The 21,116-nt window shown below is 38.7% G+C and overlaps 1 protein-coding gene across 1 annotated transcript in view; it reads left to right on the top strand.

Moving 5' to 3' along the window:
• Positions 1-21,116, top strand: part of FANCC (FA complementation group C) — an 84,191-nt gene that overhangs the window by 17,815 nt on the left and 45,260 nt on the right. The window contains exons 3-4 of the mRNA XM_042826853.1: positions 2,471-2,555; positions 7,401-7,495. Coding sequence (XP_042682787.1) covers positions 2,471-2,555; positions 7,401-7,495 — 180 coding nt within the window. The remainder of the gene's footprint in view (positions 1-2,470; positions 2,556-7,400; positions 7,496-21,116) is intronic.

The raw sequence follows: 21,116 nt of genomic DNA, 5'->3' as shown, positions 1-21,116 counted from the left end.
TCTGCCATGTTTGGACAAAAAAGGAATCAAAGAGGCTTCTGTTTCTGGCCTGAGGTATCACTGGATCAGACAAACAAACCGGGGAAACAGTCCCAGGTAACATAAATAGGAATGCACTTACGGTTCCCCTGACTTATTGGAAGGGGACCTTTCTCTTCTTCACAGAATTGTAGGTGTTGGAAGGGACCTTTAGAGATTGTCTAGTCCAATCCCCATGCCAAAGCAGTCTCCTAGACCAGGTTGCACAGAACGGTGTCCAGGTGGAGAAAGAGACTCCACAACCTCTCTGGGCAGTCTGTTCCAGTATTCTGTCACCCTTACCACGAGGAAGCTCTTACACATGCTTGTGCAGAACTTCCTGTGCTTCAGTTTGTGGCTGTTTCCCTAACCCATCGCCACAGCTGAAAAGAGCCTGGCCTTGTACCTTTGCCTCCTCCACCTTATAGACATTGATCAGATCCTCTCTCAGTCTGCATTTCTCAAGCATAAACAGACCCAGGTCATTCCGCCTTTCTTTATAAGAGAGGTGCTCCAGGCACTTTTTCATCTTTGTGGCCCTCTGCTGGACTTTTTCCAGGAGATCCCTGTCTTTATTGAACTGGAAAGCCTAGAACTCACTCCAGGTGAGGTCTGACCAGGGCAGAATTGAGGGGAAGGACTTGAACTGCTGGACATGCTCTTTTTAATGAATCCCAGGATGCCATTGGCCTTCTTGGCCACCACGCCACACTGCTGCTCATGGCTAACCTGTTGTCCACCAAGACCCCCAGGTCCTTCTCTGCACAGAGCTCCTCTCCAGCAGGTCATGCCCCAACCTGTACTGGTGCATGCAGTTATTCCTCTGTAAGTGCAAGACTCTACCCTTGCTTTTGTTGCTGCCCAGCTCTCCAGCCTACCCAGGTCTCACTGACTGGCAGTACAGACTTCTAGTGTATCAGCCATTCTTCTCAGCTTTGTGTCATCAGCAAACTTGCTGAGGGTGGACACTATCCCCTCATCAAGATCACTGATGAAGATGCTGAACAAGACTGAACTCAGAACTGACCCCTGGGGAACACTGCTAAATATAGACCTTCAGCTGGACTCTTTGCCACCCATTGCAACTCTCTGAGCCCAGCCAGTCAGCCAGTTCTTGTTTGGTTGTCATCTTGTGATGTTTCCCAGCTAATGCTCTAGCTTCTTTAAAAAAATTCTTTAAAATAAACAAGATTTTTTTTCCCTGGTTGGCAGGTGATAAATGGGATTATTTAGGAGCGTTCACATGCAAAATTGTTACTGATACTTAAAAATCTCAGAGTCTTCTGACATGTTAACCCCAGTACTGTGGCATGTGCAGTGAACTCTGGCAATATAGTCAGACCATTAGCACATGCTGTCCTGTTTTGTTAGCAGTTACTAGAGTGCTTTCTTGTTTGTTTGTTTTTTAAATAAATTTAGTTATTTTTGTTTTGTGTATATTTTCCTAAGCATGACTTTCAATGTATGTAGTCATTTTAAATAGCTATAGAAATATTGTATTAAAGTATAAAGCTGACTTTTTCTTCTTTAAAGACTGCGGAGTTGTAGTTTTTTTTATTATTATTTCTGATCTGAATTTAATTTTTAAATACAAGATTCTTTTATTAGTATTTCTTCCTGTGAGTACGTCTTTTCCTTAAGAGAAAAAGAACTCTGTTTTAATGTTGCTACTTCTAGTAATTTGAGGCTTGGCCTGAAATGGACCTTGTGAGTATGGCCCCAGAAAGTCTAGGGCTAACCCCAAATGTGAGACAAATGTAAGGAATTTATTGCTGCAACAGGAGATGGTTATCGCTCCTGCTACTTAAACACAATCTCAGCACAACCCCATTTTTAAAAGCCTTCATTTATTAGATGGTGGAGCTACAAAAATGGAAAAATAAGATTGATTACAAAGGATCGTATATAAATACAATGCATGCTACTTTAGTAAAGCTGCTTTCTTTTCGGTTAAAAGGCAAGTGGCAGTTTGTTCCTGCCTAGACATAAGCTGATTTAAAGAAGGCAGGCAGAAGTAACAGAAAGATGTGTAGTGGTTTTTTTTTTTTTTGCCGTAGTGAATATTAATTTCTTCAGAAACTCCATGAGACAGTATGTTAATGAGTACCAAAAAATATACATTTTAGCTGTGCTTTTATTTATCACAAAGTCTTGGCTATCACTGCTGTTTTATGACTATGACATGTGAGGCAATTAATAAATTTTCTAACACAATTAATTAGACAGTAGCTGAGGAAATTACTTAAGCTTTAACTTATTTGAATTGTGATCTTATAGCTGATTTCACAAAGGTCTGCTTTTACTACCTACTTGCAAGCATTTTCCTTCCAGAGCGTTTCACAGAAAAATCATTGGGAACATAATTCACAGTTATCTGTGTCATTAACAATTCTCCTAATTTATTGTTGATGTATAGTGTGCTTATTATGTTTTTGTTTTTATGTCTTAACAGAATTCAATTGTAGCAATTCAGCAGTTCCCTTTAATTGGCCAGTTACTAGGAAGGCTTTGTTGGAATCCTTTTGTTATAGGATATGGTAAGAATCTGTAATGATATTTCTGTAACATAAATTTTGTTCCTTAGGAAACAGAAGAAACACAGCATGATGTATATACTTTGAGTTTGCCGTTTAAATAGAGCTTTTTATTTATTTTTTTTTTCCATTTAAATAAAATTTTGAAATAAAAATGTTACCTAAGTTACTTAAAATACATAATAATCTTAAATTAACTTTTGGAGATAATTAATTTCATGGATTATTTACAGAGTTTTAATTTGGGAACAGTCAGTTTTAAATCCAGTGAGGTGTGTATGCGCGTCGTTATTTTTGTTGTGTTTCCAATTTTCTTGTATTTATATTTTTGCTGGTCTCTCAGAATGTATACAATCTAATGTTTCAGATTGTTTTCAGCTAAGGTTTCTTCTAGTTATGTATCCGAATATTATATTAGATAGGTTAACAGAGGAAAAAACACTTTTTGTGATACCTGATTTTTTAATTAATGAGAAATTGTACTACATCATTATTGTTGGTTTTCATAGATTTGATTCTTTGTGTTTTCTCTATCTTTTAAACTTGCAAAAATACACAGATTAAAAATCAAAAAAGTAAGATGATGACATAGAAAGAAAAAGTATGAAAAATCAAAAGCCTTTTACTGTTAATATGTGTTCAGGTGAGGTGAAAGGAAGGGAGGGAAATGAACAAGAAAACTGGTAAAAAGGAGCAAACTCTATGTGTGCTACCTCATACATAGTTGTATTCTTAACATGAACTGAGATTTTGATAAATGGTTTATGATCTACTATTAATCAGACTAGTGATTCTGAACTTGTCAACCCTTGGAAATAATCTTTTGTTGATCCTCTGCTACAGCTACAACTGCCAAAAAATAGTAGCATATTTTCTCTCCTGATACATGCTTCCTTTTTGAGAAATATCGGAAAGAATAATTTTTTGTAATCTCTTAAAAGAGTTTATTAGGTCAAGCAGAGTGCTGAGCTTAAAATGATCATATCTCTTCTGGTTCAGATTTATCCTCTTCCAGTCAACTTCAAGCACAGGTAGAATGTGCAAAGCACGTGATAGGTATGCGTTATGTTAGCACTTTCCATCTGAAAGTGAGATTTGGAAGGAACATTTAATAAATCTATGTGTTATAGATTGGGTAAGTCACTGTTGCAGAGGAATAAATGTATAATTTTGTGTCACTTTTTGGGAAGGGCTGCCTTTTACTTTATGGGCTAATTTTTTAATTATTTTTTTTTCTTTTTGATGAAGAAGTTTCTATTTTAATTGTAGCTGCAGTTTTTGAGAATGATAACTGTTGATGTTTACAGTTAAAGGCATGCTTTTCTTACTAGTTTTCGCTGGGAGTAACTAAGTCTCCTGTCTGCCATTGTCTCTGAGCTGACATTATATTACGTTACAGAAAGAAGCATAATCTAGATTTTTTTTCATCAAAGTTGAAAAGCATCTGTTTCTGCTTTGTGCATTTTGACAACAGCCCCAGCTATACATACCTACTTTCCTCTACTTCAGCATCCTTAGGCATTTTTTGAAGCAGAAAATGCATTTTATTTCTAAGTTGATTGTTATCTCTGAAGATTGTGAGAGATTGGAATTTTACTTCAAGTTGTTGGGCTTGTGGGTTTTTTTGTTTGTTTGTTTGTTTTCTTTGGGAGTCAAGGTTGCAAGCTATCCAATTGAGAAGACTTTACTTGCTCCAAATAGAATCCTTTACTTCATTGTTTAGAGGTGAGAGGCAGAGATTTCCTGTCATCAGTAGACTTGAAGCGGTTTGCTTATCCATTTTCACCACTATACAGCTGTAGATCTTTAGAGATTGCTTTGAGATCTCAGATTTTTTGTCTGGCATTAGTTCTGAAGGTATTCTTTAAGATAATGCTGGCTATAGCACATGCTGACTTTCAAGAGGGTTTAAAGTAATTTCTCATTTGAATGAATAGTTCATTCAAACATGTGTCTAAGACCAAGCCATCCCTGCAAGCAGAAGGAAATAATTTTGTTCAATTCAGTCTTTTGTACTAGTAAGCGGAAGAGAAAAAACTTGTACGTCTTCATTTTGTCCAAACCAGAATACCTGTCACGTTTAGATAGTTATGTCTGTTGGTGCTGCATGCTGACATGGTTGACTATGCAGCAGGAAGTATGGTCTTCAAGGGAAATTAACCTCCTCATGAACAGTCTTGAGCAGGAGGTGACCAAGTTACCCGTATTTAGAACACTAACATGGGGGAAGCATGACCAAAGAAAAACTGATGTCTACTTGTGGTCCTGAACCACAAGAGGTACATGAGTTCAGTCTGAGAAAGGAATTCCAGTGTTTTTTTTTCCTGTGGGCTAAGGGATTATGTCCTCAGTTGGCTCCTCATGGTTTAAGTTTTAAGTCCAAAAGTCTTGAAACCCAAACTAGTACTAAAAATGCTGGGGAATTTCTTGGTGGCTCTCTATGTCAACGTGTATGTGTGAGCATGCATACATTTATTTGCACAGAAATTTCACTTTTAGCTGATTGCTATATAGTTTAATCAACATTTTCTTACATAAGAATATATATGTATAATATATAATATATAATATATAATATATAATATATAATATATATAGTATATATAAAAATACGTATGTGCATTTTTCAGTAACATTTTAACACAAGCCTTAAAAAGAATATTTCTAGTTCTAAGCCAAGAAATAATTTTGTCTGGGGAAATTGTTAAATTGTTAAGTCCCTTATTGTCTGGGAACTGTTGGTAGGGTTATGATCCTAACATAAGTTGGTTTCAAATCATGGAATCATAGAATGGTTTGGGTTGGAAGGGATCTTTAAGATCCCTAGTTCCAACTCTGCTCCTGTAAGCAAGGACACCTTCCACTAGATCAGGTTGCTCAAAGCCCCATCCAGCCTGGCTTTTAACATCTCTAAGGAGGAGGCATTTACAACCTCGGTAGGCAACTTGTTCCAGTGCCTAGCTACTCTCACAGTAAAGAATTTCTTCCTAATATCTAGTCTAAATCTGCTCTCTTCCAGCTTAAAGCCATTTCCCCTCATCCTGTTGTACCTGTCCATAGAAAAGGTCCCTCCCAGCTTTCCTCTAGGCCCCCTTCAGGTACTAGCAGGTTACAGTAAAGTCCCTCTGAAGCCTTCTGTCCTCCAACGCTGAAGAGCCCCAGCTCTGTCTGCTTGTCCATGTAGGGGAGGAGCTCCACCCCTCTTATAATCTTCGTGGCTGTCCTTTGGAAGTGCTCCAACTGCTTAATGCCCTTTGTGTGTTGGGGGCTTCAGTACTGAACGGGACTCTACTCCAGGTGGGTCTCATGAGTGCAAAATAGAGGAGTGAAATCACCTCCCTTGACCTGCTGCCACACTTCTCTTGATGCAGCCCAGGATACGGTTGGCCTTCTGGGCTGCAAGTGCACATTGCCAGCTCATGTTGAATCTTTCATCAACTCCCAAATCTCTCTTCAAGTACAGGCTGAAGTTTTAATCTTAATCCATATAATCTTATTATGCTGAGAAAGTGCACTTTGTTCATCTCAGCCTTACATTCATCAGTCTGACTTTCATCATAGTGATTAGCATTTCTGACAGGCAGTGTTTTTTAATTTTACAGTATGTAGCAAATGGTCTTCTGTCTAGAAGTCTAATTCAGGAATTACACTTCCCCTCCTCTTTTTTTTTCTTCCCCTTTCGATCAATGCAAAACTATAACTTAATTTAAAATGATCGTATAGTGTATCACAGATGTACAGTATAATAAGGCAAAAAAAGAGATATTTGAACTTTTACATGCCTTATTCAGAATTGATGGCTTGGTTTCAGTTTTTTTTTTTCTGGGCTTTACTACTTACTGTTAATAAGAAGTGTCTGTAATGTTCAAAATGATAGCAAGTGGCTATAATTTAGTTGTTAAACAAAGAAAATGGTATATTTTTTTTCCTTCCAAATCACTACATGTCACATCTGAACATTTCTCTTGAAATGTTGTTGTTTTTTTTGTTTTGTTCTTTTTTAGAAGGCGATTAAGCTGCCTGTTAGTGTCTGAATGCTGGTTGGATACAGTTACAAATTACACAGATATTTTAAATTTCTGGTGAGGAGTTCATAGGTTGCCTATTCTTACTCTGATCTTACGCAACCTAGAAAATCATTAACCTTGTAAAAACCCGTATTAAAAAAAAAAAAATCCTTAAGGATGCAATGTCAGAAAACCTCAAACTGTAGCCAGTTAAATGTATATGAGAAACCATTTCAGAGCAGGAAATGCTAGTCAATAGGAGGCCAGTGATGGCCTATGGGCTTGCTGGATGTTTATTCAGAATTGCTGGTTTAAAAAGTATAAACACTTCTGATCACCTGGTGAAAATACAGGCATTACTTAATTGAACTTAATATTCTTTATTACATCCTGGGTAGCAAATGCACAGAAAGCAAAGCATTTATTAAGCATGATAACGTTCAAATTGTCTCCTAATGTAATTTCTGCAACTGAGTAGTAACAATTTCTGCAACAAGGTAGTAACAATTCTAGTATGATTGATCATTGTTTATCATTAATGATGTTATTTAGATACTTGATTGAATGATTTCTTGATGATAACTTGAGGTATTTTTATGTAGATGCTGTTGAAGGAAATGGTTATACAAGAACTACAGATGAATAATATTGTGTTGTGGAAATCTAGCAAAATAGAAGCATTGTGAGTTGTGACTGACCTATTTAGGATTATATTTTTGTGGATAGGTAGGAATTTGGTGTAATCGACTGGATGTTTTTTTTGTTTTGTTCTGTTTTTCTTGTTTTTTTGCTCTAACCATAGACTTGTTTGCTCTTTTTTTTTTTTTTTTTTTTCCATTAGGTGAAAGCCAGAAGACTCTGATGTGGTGCTTATGTTGTCTGTACAGCAGTGAACCACAGAGCCCTGTAGAATTGAAGGCCAACAGCTGGATACGAGTAAGTGAATGATTTCTTCTAAGGGCTGCTTTGAACTAAATCTATTATTTAAAGGTGCTGTGTGTACAGTGTTGACAAACATTGGCCATGTGTGATTCAAATATCAATTTACATATTACAGAGAGAAAAATTTGTCACAGTATTTGTTATAAACATCAGCAAATGCGTATGATGTGGTAAAGAAGAGCTATGCCACAATGATGTTCTACTGAATGCTTTAACTTTTGGGGAAGTTATAAAGGGGTCTGTCTGTTTTAACCTATATCAGTTGTTTGATCTGATTGATGTAACTGAACTAGTGATTTTTGATGATATGAAAAGGAGTTCAAGTATAAAAGAACAGAGAGTTGGAGATAAGTGTAAGAGGAACTGCTGCTGTTGGCAGCACTACCACTTCAGGCTGTTCTGGACTGGGACTAATATAAATATTTGATACAAGACACTGTGCTTCTTAGTTTTTCTACTCACTCTTGTGTGTTTGAATCAATCTAAAATATGGTGGGTTAGAGGGTCAAGAAGTAATGTAAAAGGAGTAGGGAAGAAATAGGGAGCTCAAAACACCAACATTTCCGAACTATTTTTGTTGTTTGGCACATCCTTAATTCGTTAAAGAGCATATAACGTGATGCAATTTGAAATTGTTTCTTTTTCCACATTATTTATCATAAAAATTATCATATAAATTTGTCAAGATGCTTGTGTTAGGACAGCTATAACTTCAGGTTTTCACTGACTGTTTTCTGTGTGACCAGTGACTATCCTGTGCAGTGCCTTGGTCTGACCACAGCCTTATTCATAATACAGTGTAAGCTTTATGTGACAGTGATACTACTGTCTTGTGAAGAAGATGCCAAGTGCTCATGGCCCCAAATCTTAAAATGTGTCGTAGAATGTCTTGAGTTGGAAACTTCCCACATTATCAAGTCCAGCTTCTGTCTTAGCACAGAACCACTTATAAATGAAGGCATTGTCCAAATTCTCCCTGGTCTCTGATTGCTCAGGTCTCTGCCTATTTCGCTGGTGACCCTGCTCCATGCCCACCACCTTCTGGTGAAGCACCTGCTTAGGCTCCATCTACTGCTCCCCTCACACAGCTCCATGCCATTCCCTCAGGCCCTGTCGCTGTCACAGATGGCAAGGTCAGTGCTGCCCCTCCACTCCCTATGATGAGCTGCAGCCATCATCAGGCCTCCCCTCAGCCTGCCCAGCTCTGGGCTGAACAGAGCTCAGCCATTCCTCACACACCTAGCCCTCAGACTCTTCACCATCTTCACAGTCCTGCTTTGGGAGCTCTCTAACAGTTTTATGTCCCTCTTCTGTTGTGGCACCCAGTGCTGCAGCCAGTGCTGGAGGTGAGTCTGCACAGTGCAGAGCAGACAACGCCTCCTTCGCCTACTGGCAGTGCTGGGCCTGGTGCACCCCAAGGTCTGGTTGACCCTTTTGGCTGTCACAGATTGCTGACTCAGATTCAGCTTGCCATCAACAGAGCTTTGAAAACCATTTTCATGGGGCAGCCTTTGAGACAATCATCCTCCAGTCTGTACATATATAAAATGTTGATCTGTCCCACACACGTTATCACATAATCACAGAATGGCCAGGGTTGGAAGGGACCTCAAGGATCATGAATCTCCAACCCCCTTGCCATAGGCAAGGCCACCAACCTCCCCATTTAATACTAGACCAGGCTGCCCAGGGACCCATTCAGTCTAGCCTTGAACACCTCCAGGGACTGAGCACCCACAGCCTCTCTGCGCAGCCCATTCCAGCACCTCACCGCTCTCCCTGTAAAGAATTTCCCCCTGACATCCAACCTAAATCTTCCCTCACTCAACTTAAAACCATTTCCCCTTGTCCTGCTGTTATCTTCCCTTTCAAAGAGTTGATTCCCCTCCTGTTTGTAGGATCCCTTTAGGTGTTGAAATGCTGCAATGAGGTCACCTCGCAGCCTTCTCCTCTCTAGGCTGAACAAGCCCAGCTCCCTCAGCCTGTCCTCATATGGGAGATGCTCCAGTCCCCTGATCATCTTTGTGGCTCTCCTCTGGACGCTCTCCAGCAGCTCTCTCTCTTTCTTGTACTGGGGGTCTCCAGACCTGGACACAGTACTCAAGATGGGGCCTCACAAGAGCCGAGTCGAGAGGGACAATCACCTCCCTGTTCCTTCTGGCCACCCCTCTTTTGATGGAGCCCAGGATACCATTTGCTTTTTGCGCTGCAAGAGCACACTGTTGGCTCATGTTAAGTTTTTCATCTATCAAGACCCCCAGGTCCTTCTCTGCAGGGTTGCTCTCAAGGACCACTCCTTCCAGTCTGTATGGATGCCTGGGGTTTGTCTGGCCCAAGTGCAAAACTTTGCACTTTGCCGTGTTGAGCCTCATCAGGTTCACCCAGGCTCATCTTTCCAATCTGTTGAGATCCCTCTGAATGCCATCCCTTCCTTCTGCTGTGTCAACTGCACCACTCAGCTTGGTGTCGTCAGCAAACTTGCTGAGGGTGCACTCGATTCCGTCATCGATGTCATTGATAAAGATGTTAAAGAGCACCGGTCCCAAGACAGATGCTTGGGGGATGCCACTTGTTACCAGCCTCCCCCTGGACACAGAGCCATTGATGACCACCCTCTGTCTGTGGCCTTTCAACCAATTTCTTATCCATTGAGTGACCCACCCATCAAATCCACATCTCTCCAATTTGGAGATAAGGAAGGAGTTGGGGTCTATGTCAGAGGCCTTGCTCAAGTCCAGGTAAGTGACATTGGTCGACTTCCCCTTGTCCACCAATGCCATCACTCCATCGTAGAAGGCCACCAGATTGGTCAAGCATGACCTTCCTCTGGTGAAGCCGTGCTGGCTGTCTCGGATCACATGCTCATTCTTTACGTGATCGAGCATGTTGTCCAGGAGGATCTGTTCCATGATCTTCCCAGGCACAAAGGTGAGACTCACCAGCCTGTAGCTCCCACGGTCCTCCTTGCTCCCTTTCTTGTAAATGGGAGTGACATGATCCTTCCTCCAGTTATCCAAGACCTCACCTGACAGCCACAACTTTTCAAATATGATGGAGAGCGGCTCAGTAACCACCTCAGCCAGCTCCTTCAGAACCCTGGGAGGACGCCATCCGGCCCCATGGACTTGTACACATTCAGTCTCATGAGGTGGTCTCGCACCTGCTCTGTCCTCGCAGTGGGGGGGATTTACCACTCTGGTTTCCACCTAGAGGTTTAGGGATGCAGGTCTCAGGGACATGAGAAGTACTGGAATCCTGGCCGCCAGTGAAGACTGAGGCAAAGAACTCATTCTGCACCTCAGTTCTTGTGGTTGCTGTTTTCCTAGCCCTCTAACTTGTCTGGATCTCTCTGCAAGGCTTAGAGCTCCTCCTTCTTTAGTGTTGTCCACACACTTACCCAGTACAGCTTCAAGCAATGTATCCAAGGAATTGATGAAACTGTGAAGAAGAGTGTGTCCTAAAATGGAGCTCTCGGGAACCAACTAGGCACCAGACACTGTCCTGAGTTCACTAGAATCCTTTGAGCCTAACCTGTCAGTTAATTGCTCGCCTGCTGCATTATTTTTTTTTTCTAGCTGCACACTTTGTCCAGAAGGATTTGTGAGAAACGGTATATGCAGTTGAAATAAACCTTGGAGCTGAGAAGAAAGATTTTATGGCCAAGATAAACACTGCCACAGGTTTGCTACTGAAGAAATCACTTGTAATCTGGTGAAATGTAAGGGTGACAGAGGACTGGAACAGGCTACCCGAGAGGCTGTGGGGTCTCCTTCTCTGGAGACATTCAGGACCTGCCTGGATGCATTCTTGTGTGACTCTGGCAGGGGACTGGATTAGATGATCTTTTGAGGTCCCTTCCAATCCCTGCTATTCTGTGAAATCCATTTATCAGAAAGTTATTTAGTTTCTCCATCTACCTTTCTTTGAGCAGAGGTTTTTGGAGCTGTGCAATATGGATGTTTCTAACACTGGCTTATGTCTTATAATAGAACAGTTTTATTTCAATTAGCCCTTGCAGTGATATTGCATCAACGAGAGGGTGTTTCTGAAGTAATTTTCCACTTTGTTAATTTGATTAAATCTCCTTCTGTCCTCTAAATTCAGAAAATATTTAGGGATAGTTTACTGCTTTGAAACTTCTGTAGTTTATTATGCTATCCCTGCTTTTGTTGTAGTGCTTTGGAAGACACAATTTTGTGAGGGCGTTGCAGCCCCTCTTTTTTCAGATTTGCTAAACAGAAAATGTTGATATCTCTCCCTTTGGTATCATTTATTTAGTTAGTTATTAATATTTTACCTCAAAGGAAAACCAAAGAAGTGGAAGGTCTGTCAGCATTGCCACAGATTTTTAATGGTATTTTTTTGGGCCTGGCCAAATTTTACTTTTGGGGAACATATAGTACTTTTGGGTATCTGCTGTGTGAAGTCGCATTTTAATTCATGACCACAAAAGTAGTAGGTGTCTTTTGTGAGAGTAATTTTTAATGGTACTGGAATTATAAAATTATTTCTGTTATTTTTTTAATGAAAATGTTTAATGAAACTTGTATGGTTTATTTTTGGTAAGAGTTTGTATGTATTTATCTTTTATCAATGTTATTATGGGTCGTCTCCAAATAATAGATAGTAAATTAATGTAAATGCCAAGTCTGTGTAAAAGTTTGGATCCAGAAAGCTTTCGTTTTATTACATTAGGGAGCTTCAAGTTTTTCAGTAGAACTGTGTAACACGAATGTTGTTTTGAAAATGGTAAAACTGATTTTAAAAACAACAACACTCTGAATCTCAGACTCATCTATTTTTCATTCATTGGTGTTTCTGCTGTAAGATCGAAGTATTGAATTGTGGTTTGCAGTCCTTGTCTCTCCCTGATGTCATTGAGTTTAACTTCATTTTTTTGCTGAGCTAAACAGTTTTAATGGAAAGGTGGTAGACCACTTATTTCCAAAGATATGCAGTAGGGAGCAGAAACTGCTTTATTCTTTTCTTTGGACACTCTTAGCAATTGGTGAACAGTGATGAGCATCTGAATAGCTCTATGAGAAAAGAGATGTCTCTTTTTCAGAAAAAGGATTTCCATTTTGCCAAATGCAGACTTTGCAGCAGAACTGCAACACTTGCTTGCTGGAGTTTCCCTGATTTTTAGGGAAATAGGGTGTTTGCCAGAACTTCAATATAATCTTCTTAAATTATTTTTGAATAGCAAGCATGTAAATAGTTTGATTTTCAGTGTTACGTAAATCTGCTTATAAAGCAACACTCAAATGCGTCTGGTAAAAAGGGCTTTGTATGAATCACTTATTTATTGCGGTGATGGTTTCTGTTATTTCAGATATATCAGGAGATATCATATTAAAGCATTTGAATGGAAATGTTTTTCAGAAGAATGGCAGGTCTTCAACATTCCGAACTTTGGACGTACCCTCACATTCTATTTGTTTAATTTAAATTTGGTAGAGTTCTGTCTATGGTATCTTTGAATTGTACTGAACCATTGTGCAGTATGTTGCTACTTCTCAAATAAGCCAGAACAAGGAATTTACTGACAATTAAGAACAGGATGTTTGAGTGTTAAAGTGATGTTCTCGTAATGGCCTGGTTTTTGTTTTTTTTTTTTTAATGATCATCTTGACTTCTTGATTAAACTACAGTTTTAATTGAGTTTGTTCAATTAATGAAGTGCTGATCTTTCACCCCTAGTTCTGAACCAGTGCCAGAATTTTCAGCAAAATGCTCTTTGAAAGCCTGTTCTTTCTGTCTCAATATTTTTGTTCTTTTATAAGAGCATTCATTTAATGGATGTTGTTCTTATATCTAAGACTGAGATTAATTAATCTATCACTGAGAAGATGATTTCTGAGCAATGGCTGAAAATGGAAATGTGATTTACTTCTTGGAACAGATGCACCTGCACTGAAGTGTGTAGTTACCTCTCACTATAAACTTCAACTGTCTAATGAATTGTTACAAATTTGTCATTCTCAATAATTTCATTTAGTGACATTTTTGTTAGGAAGCAATATTCAGAAGTAGAAGGAACACAACTTTATTATAAAAATTGGAGTTCTGCAAAGTAAAACTTAAAATTTTAGAATTTAAGTGGACTTGTTTTTTTTCTTGTTTTTTTTTGTTTATTTGTTGTTGTTGAGGAAGAGTTGAATTCTTTTGAATTACTGGAAGTTTGCAGGATTACTTTCTTACTTCGAAGGAAGTGCCATACAAATTGAAATAGAAGTATTACAAGAAAAAAAGAAAATAGGCACGGATGGAGCTACTATGAAGTTATGGAGACCAGATGTGAAAAAAAAAGTAAAGAGGTCATGTTAAGGAAAGACTGGAGACTGGAAGTGTTTGTGTACTTGCTTTCACATATTTTGTCTTCTATTTGGGATGAATTGCCTCTGAAACAAACAATTTCATTAAACAATAAGTTTCTGTATTTCTAGCGTAGTGAGGACAGTAGGGCATCACCATAAAATACAAAGGAACTGAGGGAGACTAGTTTGTCTTCAAGAAATAAAAATTCTCGGTATCTTTATAGAAGTATCAAAATAGCTGTTATGGGAAATAGAAGATCAAAAAGGGAGGTAGACTCTGTAGTTCTTACTATATTTTCTTCCTTTCTGCTTTGTGCAGATGTATAGCTCATCTATGGTTGCTAAAATGCAGCATACAGGTTTGTTTGGGACTGGATACAATCATGCACTGTTCAGCATAATGGCAGTGTTGTTGCTTGCTATTATAGTTTACAGTCAGTATTGTATATTCTTACGTACCAGTAGATGGCATTCTTCGTATTATGTAAATACAAATGTTTATTTTATATCATATGTGCAGTTTTCCATTTCATAACATTTTGGTACATATTCTTCTAAAGGAATGTTGACATTTTTGTTTTATAATATCTCTCTAGATTAGAAACCAACTTCACTATTGCCTTACTGATACCTGCACTGCTGAGAATTGTCTTAAGATTTCTTGAGATTACTAGCAACAGTTCATGATACTCACTAGAAAGAAAATGAATTTAGTAATCTTCCTGATTTCCTGTACACATAATTTATGCAGTGGACTATCTTTTGCCTTTTCTTGTCCATAATTCTTCATGTTTATTGCATGTTTGGTATGTAGAGATCCTGTGTGTGAGGATCTCTTGTGTTAAACGTTGTACACGAACTATTTAGAATATATTATTTGTTCTGAATTTGTTACAATGAAATATTCACCATGCAGATAGAACTTGGAAGAACAAAATCAAAATAAGCAACCTTTCCTTTCCTCGTGGAAATTACAGACAGTACACTGAGCAGTGCAGGTTTTTTGCAGCTATTTTGCCTTTTTTTTTTTTTTTTTTAGTGTGTCTATCATTACATTATTAGGTTTGCTGCTCCTATATTCAGTTCATTAAGTCACCTTTTTCACAATAGTTTCAAAGGTCTGTTTGCTGTAGGAATCCAATTATTCTCACAAGGATAGCTACAACATAGCATCCATTATTTTGTTTCTGATACCTTGTTAAGAGTTAGTCTTTTGCAGTGAGTTGCAGACTCAAAACTAATAAAATGAGGAAAAAAAAATCCACCAATACCAGCAGATGGTACTCTGTTTATTTTGAGATTCCCAATATGTACATTCACGCAAGTGTGCGTGCCTATACAAACATACGTTCTCACTTACTGTTTTTGAACAGTAGGGTAATTTAGATTCTGTTGGGGATTACACTAATGGTAATAGAATTGCAACCTTTCCTGATTCCATCTCTGTATTTTGCTGAGAAAGTTAGTGTCATATATATCTGAAGCACAAGTCTTATGAGGAGTGGCTGAGGGAGCTGGGATTGTTTAGTCTGGAGAAGAGGAGGCTCAGGGGAGGAAGCTCTGTGCACTCTACAACTTCCTGAAGGAGGTTGTGATGAGGAGGGGTTTGGCCTCTTCTCCCAGGCAATTAACCTGGAATGGCCACAAGTTGTACCAGAGGAGGTTTAGGTTAGACAGAAGGAAGAACTTTTTCTCTCAGAGAGTGGTCAGGCACTGGAATGGCTGCCCAGGGAGGTGGTGGAGTCATCATCCCTGGCAGTGTTCAAGAGGTGTCTGGATGAGGAGTTACGACATGGTTTAGTGCCTGTGGTAGCAGTGGCAATGGGAGGATGGTTGGACTAGATGATCTTGTAGGTCCTTTCCAATCTTGTGATTCTATGATTCTATGATTATGTGCTAGTTTTGCCTTCAACTTGTCATCCTCATGACAAATTTGACAAGTAAAGGCAAATCCTTCATCTAAAGGAAAGCCAATTTAGACTGGGCTTCCCAGACGAAATTAGTGGCATTAGTAGTATTTTGGATTTAGGATGACAATAGTGTTAACACGCTTTAGTTGTTGTTAAGCACTGCTGCACAGAGCCAAGAACTTTTCATCTCCTCACACTGCCCTGCCAGCAAGGAGCTGGCTGTGGGCAAGGAGCTGGGAGGAGGCAGAACCAGGGCAGCTGACCCAAATTGTCTAAAGAGGTGTCCTGTACCATATGGTAAGATAAAACTTGGCAAGTTGACTTGCAGCCACTGCTTACGTACTGACTGGGCATCAGTCTATGGGGGACAAGTGATTACACTGTATATCACTTGTTTTTGTATGATTGGTTTGGGGAGTTTTTTTTTTTTTTTTTTTTAAATTCATGAGTTCTCCTACTGTTTTTTCCCCATTTCTCTTCCCCATCTACTAGGGGTGAGCAAGCTACTGGTGGTGCTGAGCTGACCACTAGGTTGAACTCAAGAGTCCTTTCTGCACATATAGCTCTAAGAGTTGAGATGATGACAGATCTGACCAAAGTATGTTAGAACAAATCTGTAGTTTAAGTCCTGAATTTGCGTAATAGTTGTTGGTCCTAATGTTGATTAATTTGACTTCAAAATACATTAGTTTGCTCTCAAAGTTGTTTTATGTAATGGCTATCTTGTAGTTTATCACCTCTGAGGTCTGGCTTATGCCTGCTTTTCCTTTTGTCAGTTTATACAGTGTAACATTTGCTTACTTTATACTGTCCATGAACATGCTGTGTGGTATTTATATTAAGTATAGCTGTCCTTGTACTTGAGGGACTATCTATCTCTTGGAATCTAGTAACTATTTCCATCTAACATTTTCCATCCTTTTTACTTGGAGACTCATTCTGTGTAGGAGACAGTGAAGAACACTCTCCTTATCTCCTTCCCTTAACCTTTAAGGGTGCTGAATAGTGTTCATCATTGTTTGATAGGCACAGATCAGACCTTGGGAAGTGCAGCGAGCTGTAGCTGTTTGGCATTGCTAGTATTTACCAGTTCTTTAGGATTCCACAGCTGTTCAGGAATTATTTCCAAAATCATCAGATGACAATTGTCAGAGATACGTAATCACATCCTCACGTCCTCCTACACACCTTGCCACCCAAAACCTTCCTGCTTCAGGGTAGGTCCCTGGGTGATATTCTCAAATTGTTATTCAACTTTCAGCAAAACCAAAAACAGCTTTAGAGAACTTAGTAGTAGGAATATGCTGGTTTGAACAACTAATGATATTCAGAATTCTCAAGAGGTATTGTAACTAGCCTGGAGAACAAAGGAAGCTGAAAACTAACTCTTCCTCAGTCAAAACCAGGACATTCTTAAAATTCATTTTTGATCAGAGCATTGAAGCCCTTCAATGTAGTTGTTTTTAGCAAAACAGAGAGAACACGTTTTCAAGTTCAGTCCTCTCTACGGTGCAAACTGCTTCTGTTTCCTTGTCGGTCATTTGACTGCATACTACAGTCAGTTTGTCTCATCAGAGCATACAACATGTTTGAAAATAAAGAAGTTCTGTGAATATGCAGGAAAAAAGAAACCACAAAACCCAGCAACAGCATAGAATTAGAAGCACCGAACCAATTTTGAAAGAGTCAGGACTTCTGAATTAAACAAAACAAGCAAAAAATGTCTTTATGTAGAGGTACAATACCTGTAAGGTATTGTGTATTGTCAGGCAGTGCTAAGAGGAAGGGTATCATGTGGATGGACTGCGTAGCGTTTTTTGAATGGAGCCTTTGTACTCAGTCAAGGTGCCTGAACCTTTATTTTAAGTTTAATGTTGTGCAGAGCTGTTTAATAATTCTTCCCTTCTTTTTCTCAAAATTGTAACAACTGCACAGAATTTAAGAAAACAATGCTTATTATCATCTCTCAAAAAAAAGAGAGATAGTAGCACCACAGTCACGTTACAGCCTTGAGATTAATGTGGGAGAATACTGCTGTTTATAAAATGAGTGTAACAAAACAGTAAGAACTCCTGCTCTTTCACTGGCCATACTTTGTGCAGTAAAATGTTTGTCCTTTTTGTTTGTGAGAGTAAAACTTCAGCTGAAATGATGATAAACCAGTTTTGGCCAAGCAGGGGTACAGGTTTGAGGATAAATGTAACAATCAAACACTTGTCAGCTCTAAGTATAACATTTACAAACCTAAATTCAGACCTTGAAGATAATTTCTGTTTACTAGAAAATCCAGTAAGCATTTGGAAAAACCTTGGGAGTCAAAAATCAGAGGCAGATCAACTATTTTGGTTAGTGTCACATCTAAGAGTACGAAGAACGAAGATTAGTTGAAAAGACTTGTCCGTTGCATGTGTGAGATTGCATATAGAGGCATAGATAAAGCTCCATGTAGATAAATGGAAAATGCTACACATGTGGATGTGAGGGAGCACTGGTGGTAGGACAAGGGGAAATGGTTTCAAGTTAAAAGAAGGAGATTGAATACAAGAAATAAGTTTTTTACAACACATGTGGTTGTCCAGAGAGGTGATAGATATACTGTCCTTGGAGACATTCATGGTCAGGCTGGACCAGGCTCTGAGAAGCCTGATCTAGCTGTTAGTGTCCCTGATCGTTGCAGCGGAGTTGGACTAGATGGCCTTTAAATGATCCCTTCAAACTGAAATGATTCAAGAAAAATGTATATGTGAGAATGATTTTTATTTTTGTTTTATAATTTTGAAAATGTTAAACTTAGTAATAAGGCTTAGTAGGGCTTGCATCTAGTCTTTCCATGACATTTTTATCTCAACTTACAAGAGTGTTGTCAAATCAGAGCATTTTACTAGTGTCTTTGGAACACTATTCCTGCATCACTGTCTTTTGCTTGAAATTTTCCTTAAAATAAATAACATATACATGCACATATATACTATAATTTAATAATATTATATATATATATAAACTATATAATCATAGAATCACCAAGGTTGAAAAAGACCTCCCAGATCATGCAGTCCTATCACCAATATTTCCCTCTAAACCATGTCCTGCAGTACAACATCTAAACACTTCTTGAACATCTGTAGGGAGAGTGATTCCACCACCTCCCTGGTCAGCTCATTCCAGCACCTGACCACTTTCTCACAGAGAAAGTATTTCCTAACATCCTGAATCCTCCCGAGGTGCAACTGGAGGCCATCCCCTCTAGTTCTATTGCTTGTTACATGGGAGAAGAGGCTGACCCCCACCGCACCACAACCTTTCTTCAGGTAATTGTAGGGAGCAATAATGTCTCTGCTGAGCCTCCTCCTTTCCATACTGAACAATCCCAGCTCTCTCAATTGCTTCTCATAAGATTTGTGCTCCAGATCCCTCACTGTCTTCATTGCCCTTCTCTGGACACACTCTTTGATGCCTTGCTTTCTTGTAGGTGAGGAGCCCAAAACTGAACACAGCACTTGAGGTGCAGCCTCAGCAGGACTGAATACAGAATATATTTACCTGCGTATATACGTATGAAATGTTTCTTGTTGTTTCTGCTTGTCTTCAACACTGTGAAGAAGAAGGTTATCTGGTTACTCTATGCTTATTGCACTATTTTCTCTCCTGTTTCCTCTCTATTTCCGTATTACAGATACCTTTTTTTCTCCTTTCTTCTTTGATATCAACGCTAATCACAAAAAAAAAAAAAAAAAAAAAAAAAGTTTACAGTTTTGTCTGGTGATATTGTTTTCCTTCCATGGGTACTCAGTATACTTTGGGGAAAGACCGCATTCTGAGGAAATTCTTTACTTCATATGAAATGTGAGAGTGAAGTACAAGATGTGACTGCAAGGCTTTTTTTTCCACCATACTTCTTAGCTACTTCATTCTATCTAGTCTGTAAACTTTCGGTACCAGTCTCCCTCATCTTAGCATGTTCTGTAAATCTCTGATGTTGAGAGGTGCTAGTCTGTGATAGGACTCCAAGAAGATTGTAAGTGGTAAGATTTTTTGGCTTCCAGAATGTAATATCAGTATTTGTCAGAAACAGTATCTTTCATATTGCAAAACTATTCTTTCTTGTCTTAACTAATCAGTTGATTTTTTCAGGACTACCCATCTCTTGTCCAACTCTGTATCTTTAGTTTCAGGTAGGAATATCATAGAATCATAGAATCACCAAGGTTGGAAAAGACCCATGAGATCACCCAGTCCAACCATTTACTCATCAGCAGTAGTTCTCACTAGATCATGTCCCTCAACACAACATCCAAATACCATATGGTATTGTACCATCTTTTGTTACCCAACTAGAAAGTGATTCTTCCTTCTGTCACAGGTTGAGATGATCCACTAGTTTCAGTGATGAAACAGGAATTACTTGTACTGCTTTCAAATAGCAAAAAAAGCCCTCAACACAATCTTGAAGTTCATATGAAAGCAGAAAACAGTTAAAGCAGAGCACTATAAAGTATCTCCTTTCCAAATGAGTTTTGAAATCACAACACTTTGTTTTTCCTTCTCATTCAGCTTGGTTACCTACTTCACTGCAGTGTGCTGCAGTAAAGCTTTTAAGAATGTAGTTTATCTTGGTAGATGAATGAGCATCTTGTGTGGTTGAAGATGAGTTGCAACATAACTCACCTTAAGAACATTCTCTGTCCAGGTGTTCTCTTCTTGTTCTAATTGAGAACATGGGAATTCTAGAGGCCTTGATTCCATCTGATCAGTGGGCTACTTTTTAGGCATTGCAGAGTGTTATGAGTGATTTTGATTAATTTACATTCTAATTGAGCTATTTTTTCTGCCAAGCAGAGTTTCAAACTCCAATTTCAAATTTCCTAATGAACGTAGATGCAGTGTGTACCCGCACTTTGTAATAGCTCATGCCTATGACCGGATGTTCAGGTTTCTTCAGGACCTTTTGTGAAAGTCTTTCTGTCAGTGTGTATCTCAACAAGTTTGTTCTCTTCTGTCAAGACAATGAAGTGTCAGAAAATGCATCAGCACCTCAGGTTCACGTACATGTCATACATTTTGAACAGCCTGGTAATTTAGGTAAGCAGTGAAAAAAACAGTCTCCTTTCATGCACAGTTAATCTAGGGCTGGAATATACGTTTCCTTCATTGAAAGAACAGCTGTGAACCTCACTGTGGGAGATTGACATTACTAGTTCTTTGCAGGAATGCTTCACAAAATGTTGTTATTAGGAAATAACATGATAAGAATAATCCAAATATAACATTTATATAAATTATAACTTTTTTTTAGCTTACTATTTCTTATTTTTTAAAAGCAAATATAAAAGGTTTTTCTAAAAGCTTTTCTATGAGATGTGAATTTAAGGTAATATGGAGAAGATTAAA

This window comes from Centrocercus urophasianus, unplaced genomic scaffold (genome assembly GCF_019232065.1).
Source record: "Centrocercus urophasianus isolate 14NV4802_14NV808 unplaced genomic scaffold, USGS_Curo_1.0 seq_27, whole genome shotgun sequence".
Lineage (NCBI taxonomy): Eukaryota > Metazoa > Chordata > Aves > Galliformes > Phasianidae > Centrocercus > Centrocercus urophasianus.
The sequence above is the reverse complement of the archived record's forward strand: the minus strand, read 5'-3'. Positions and strand labels throughout refer to the sequence as shown.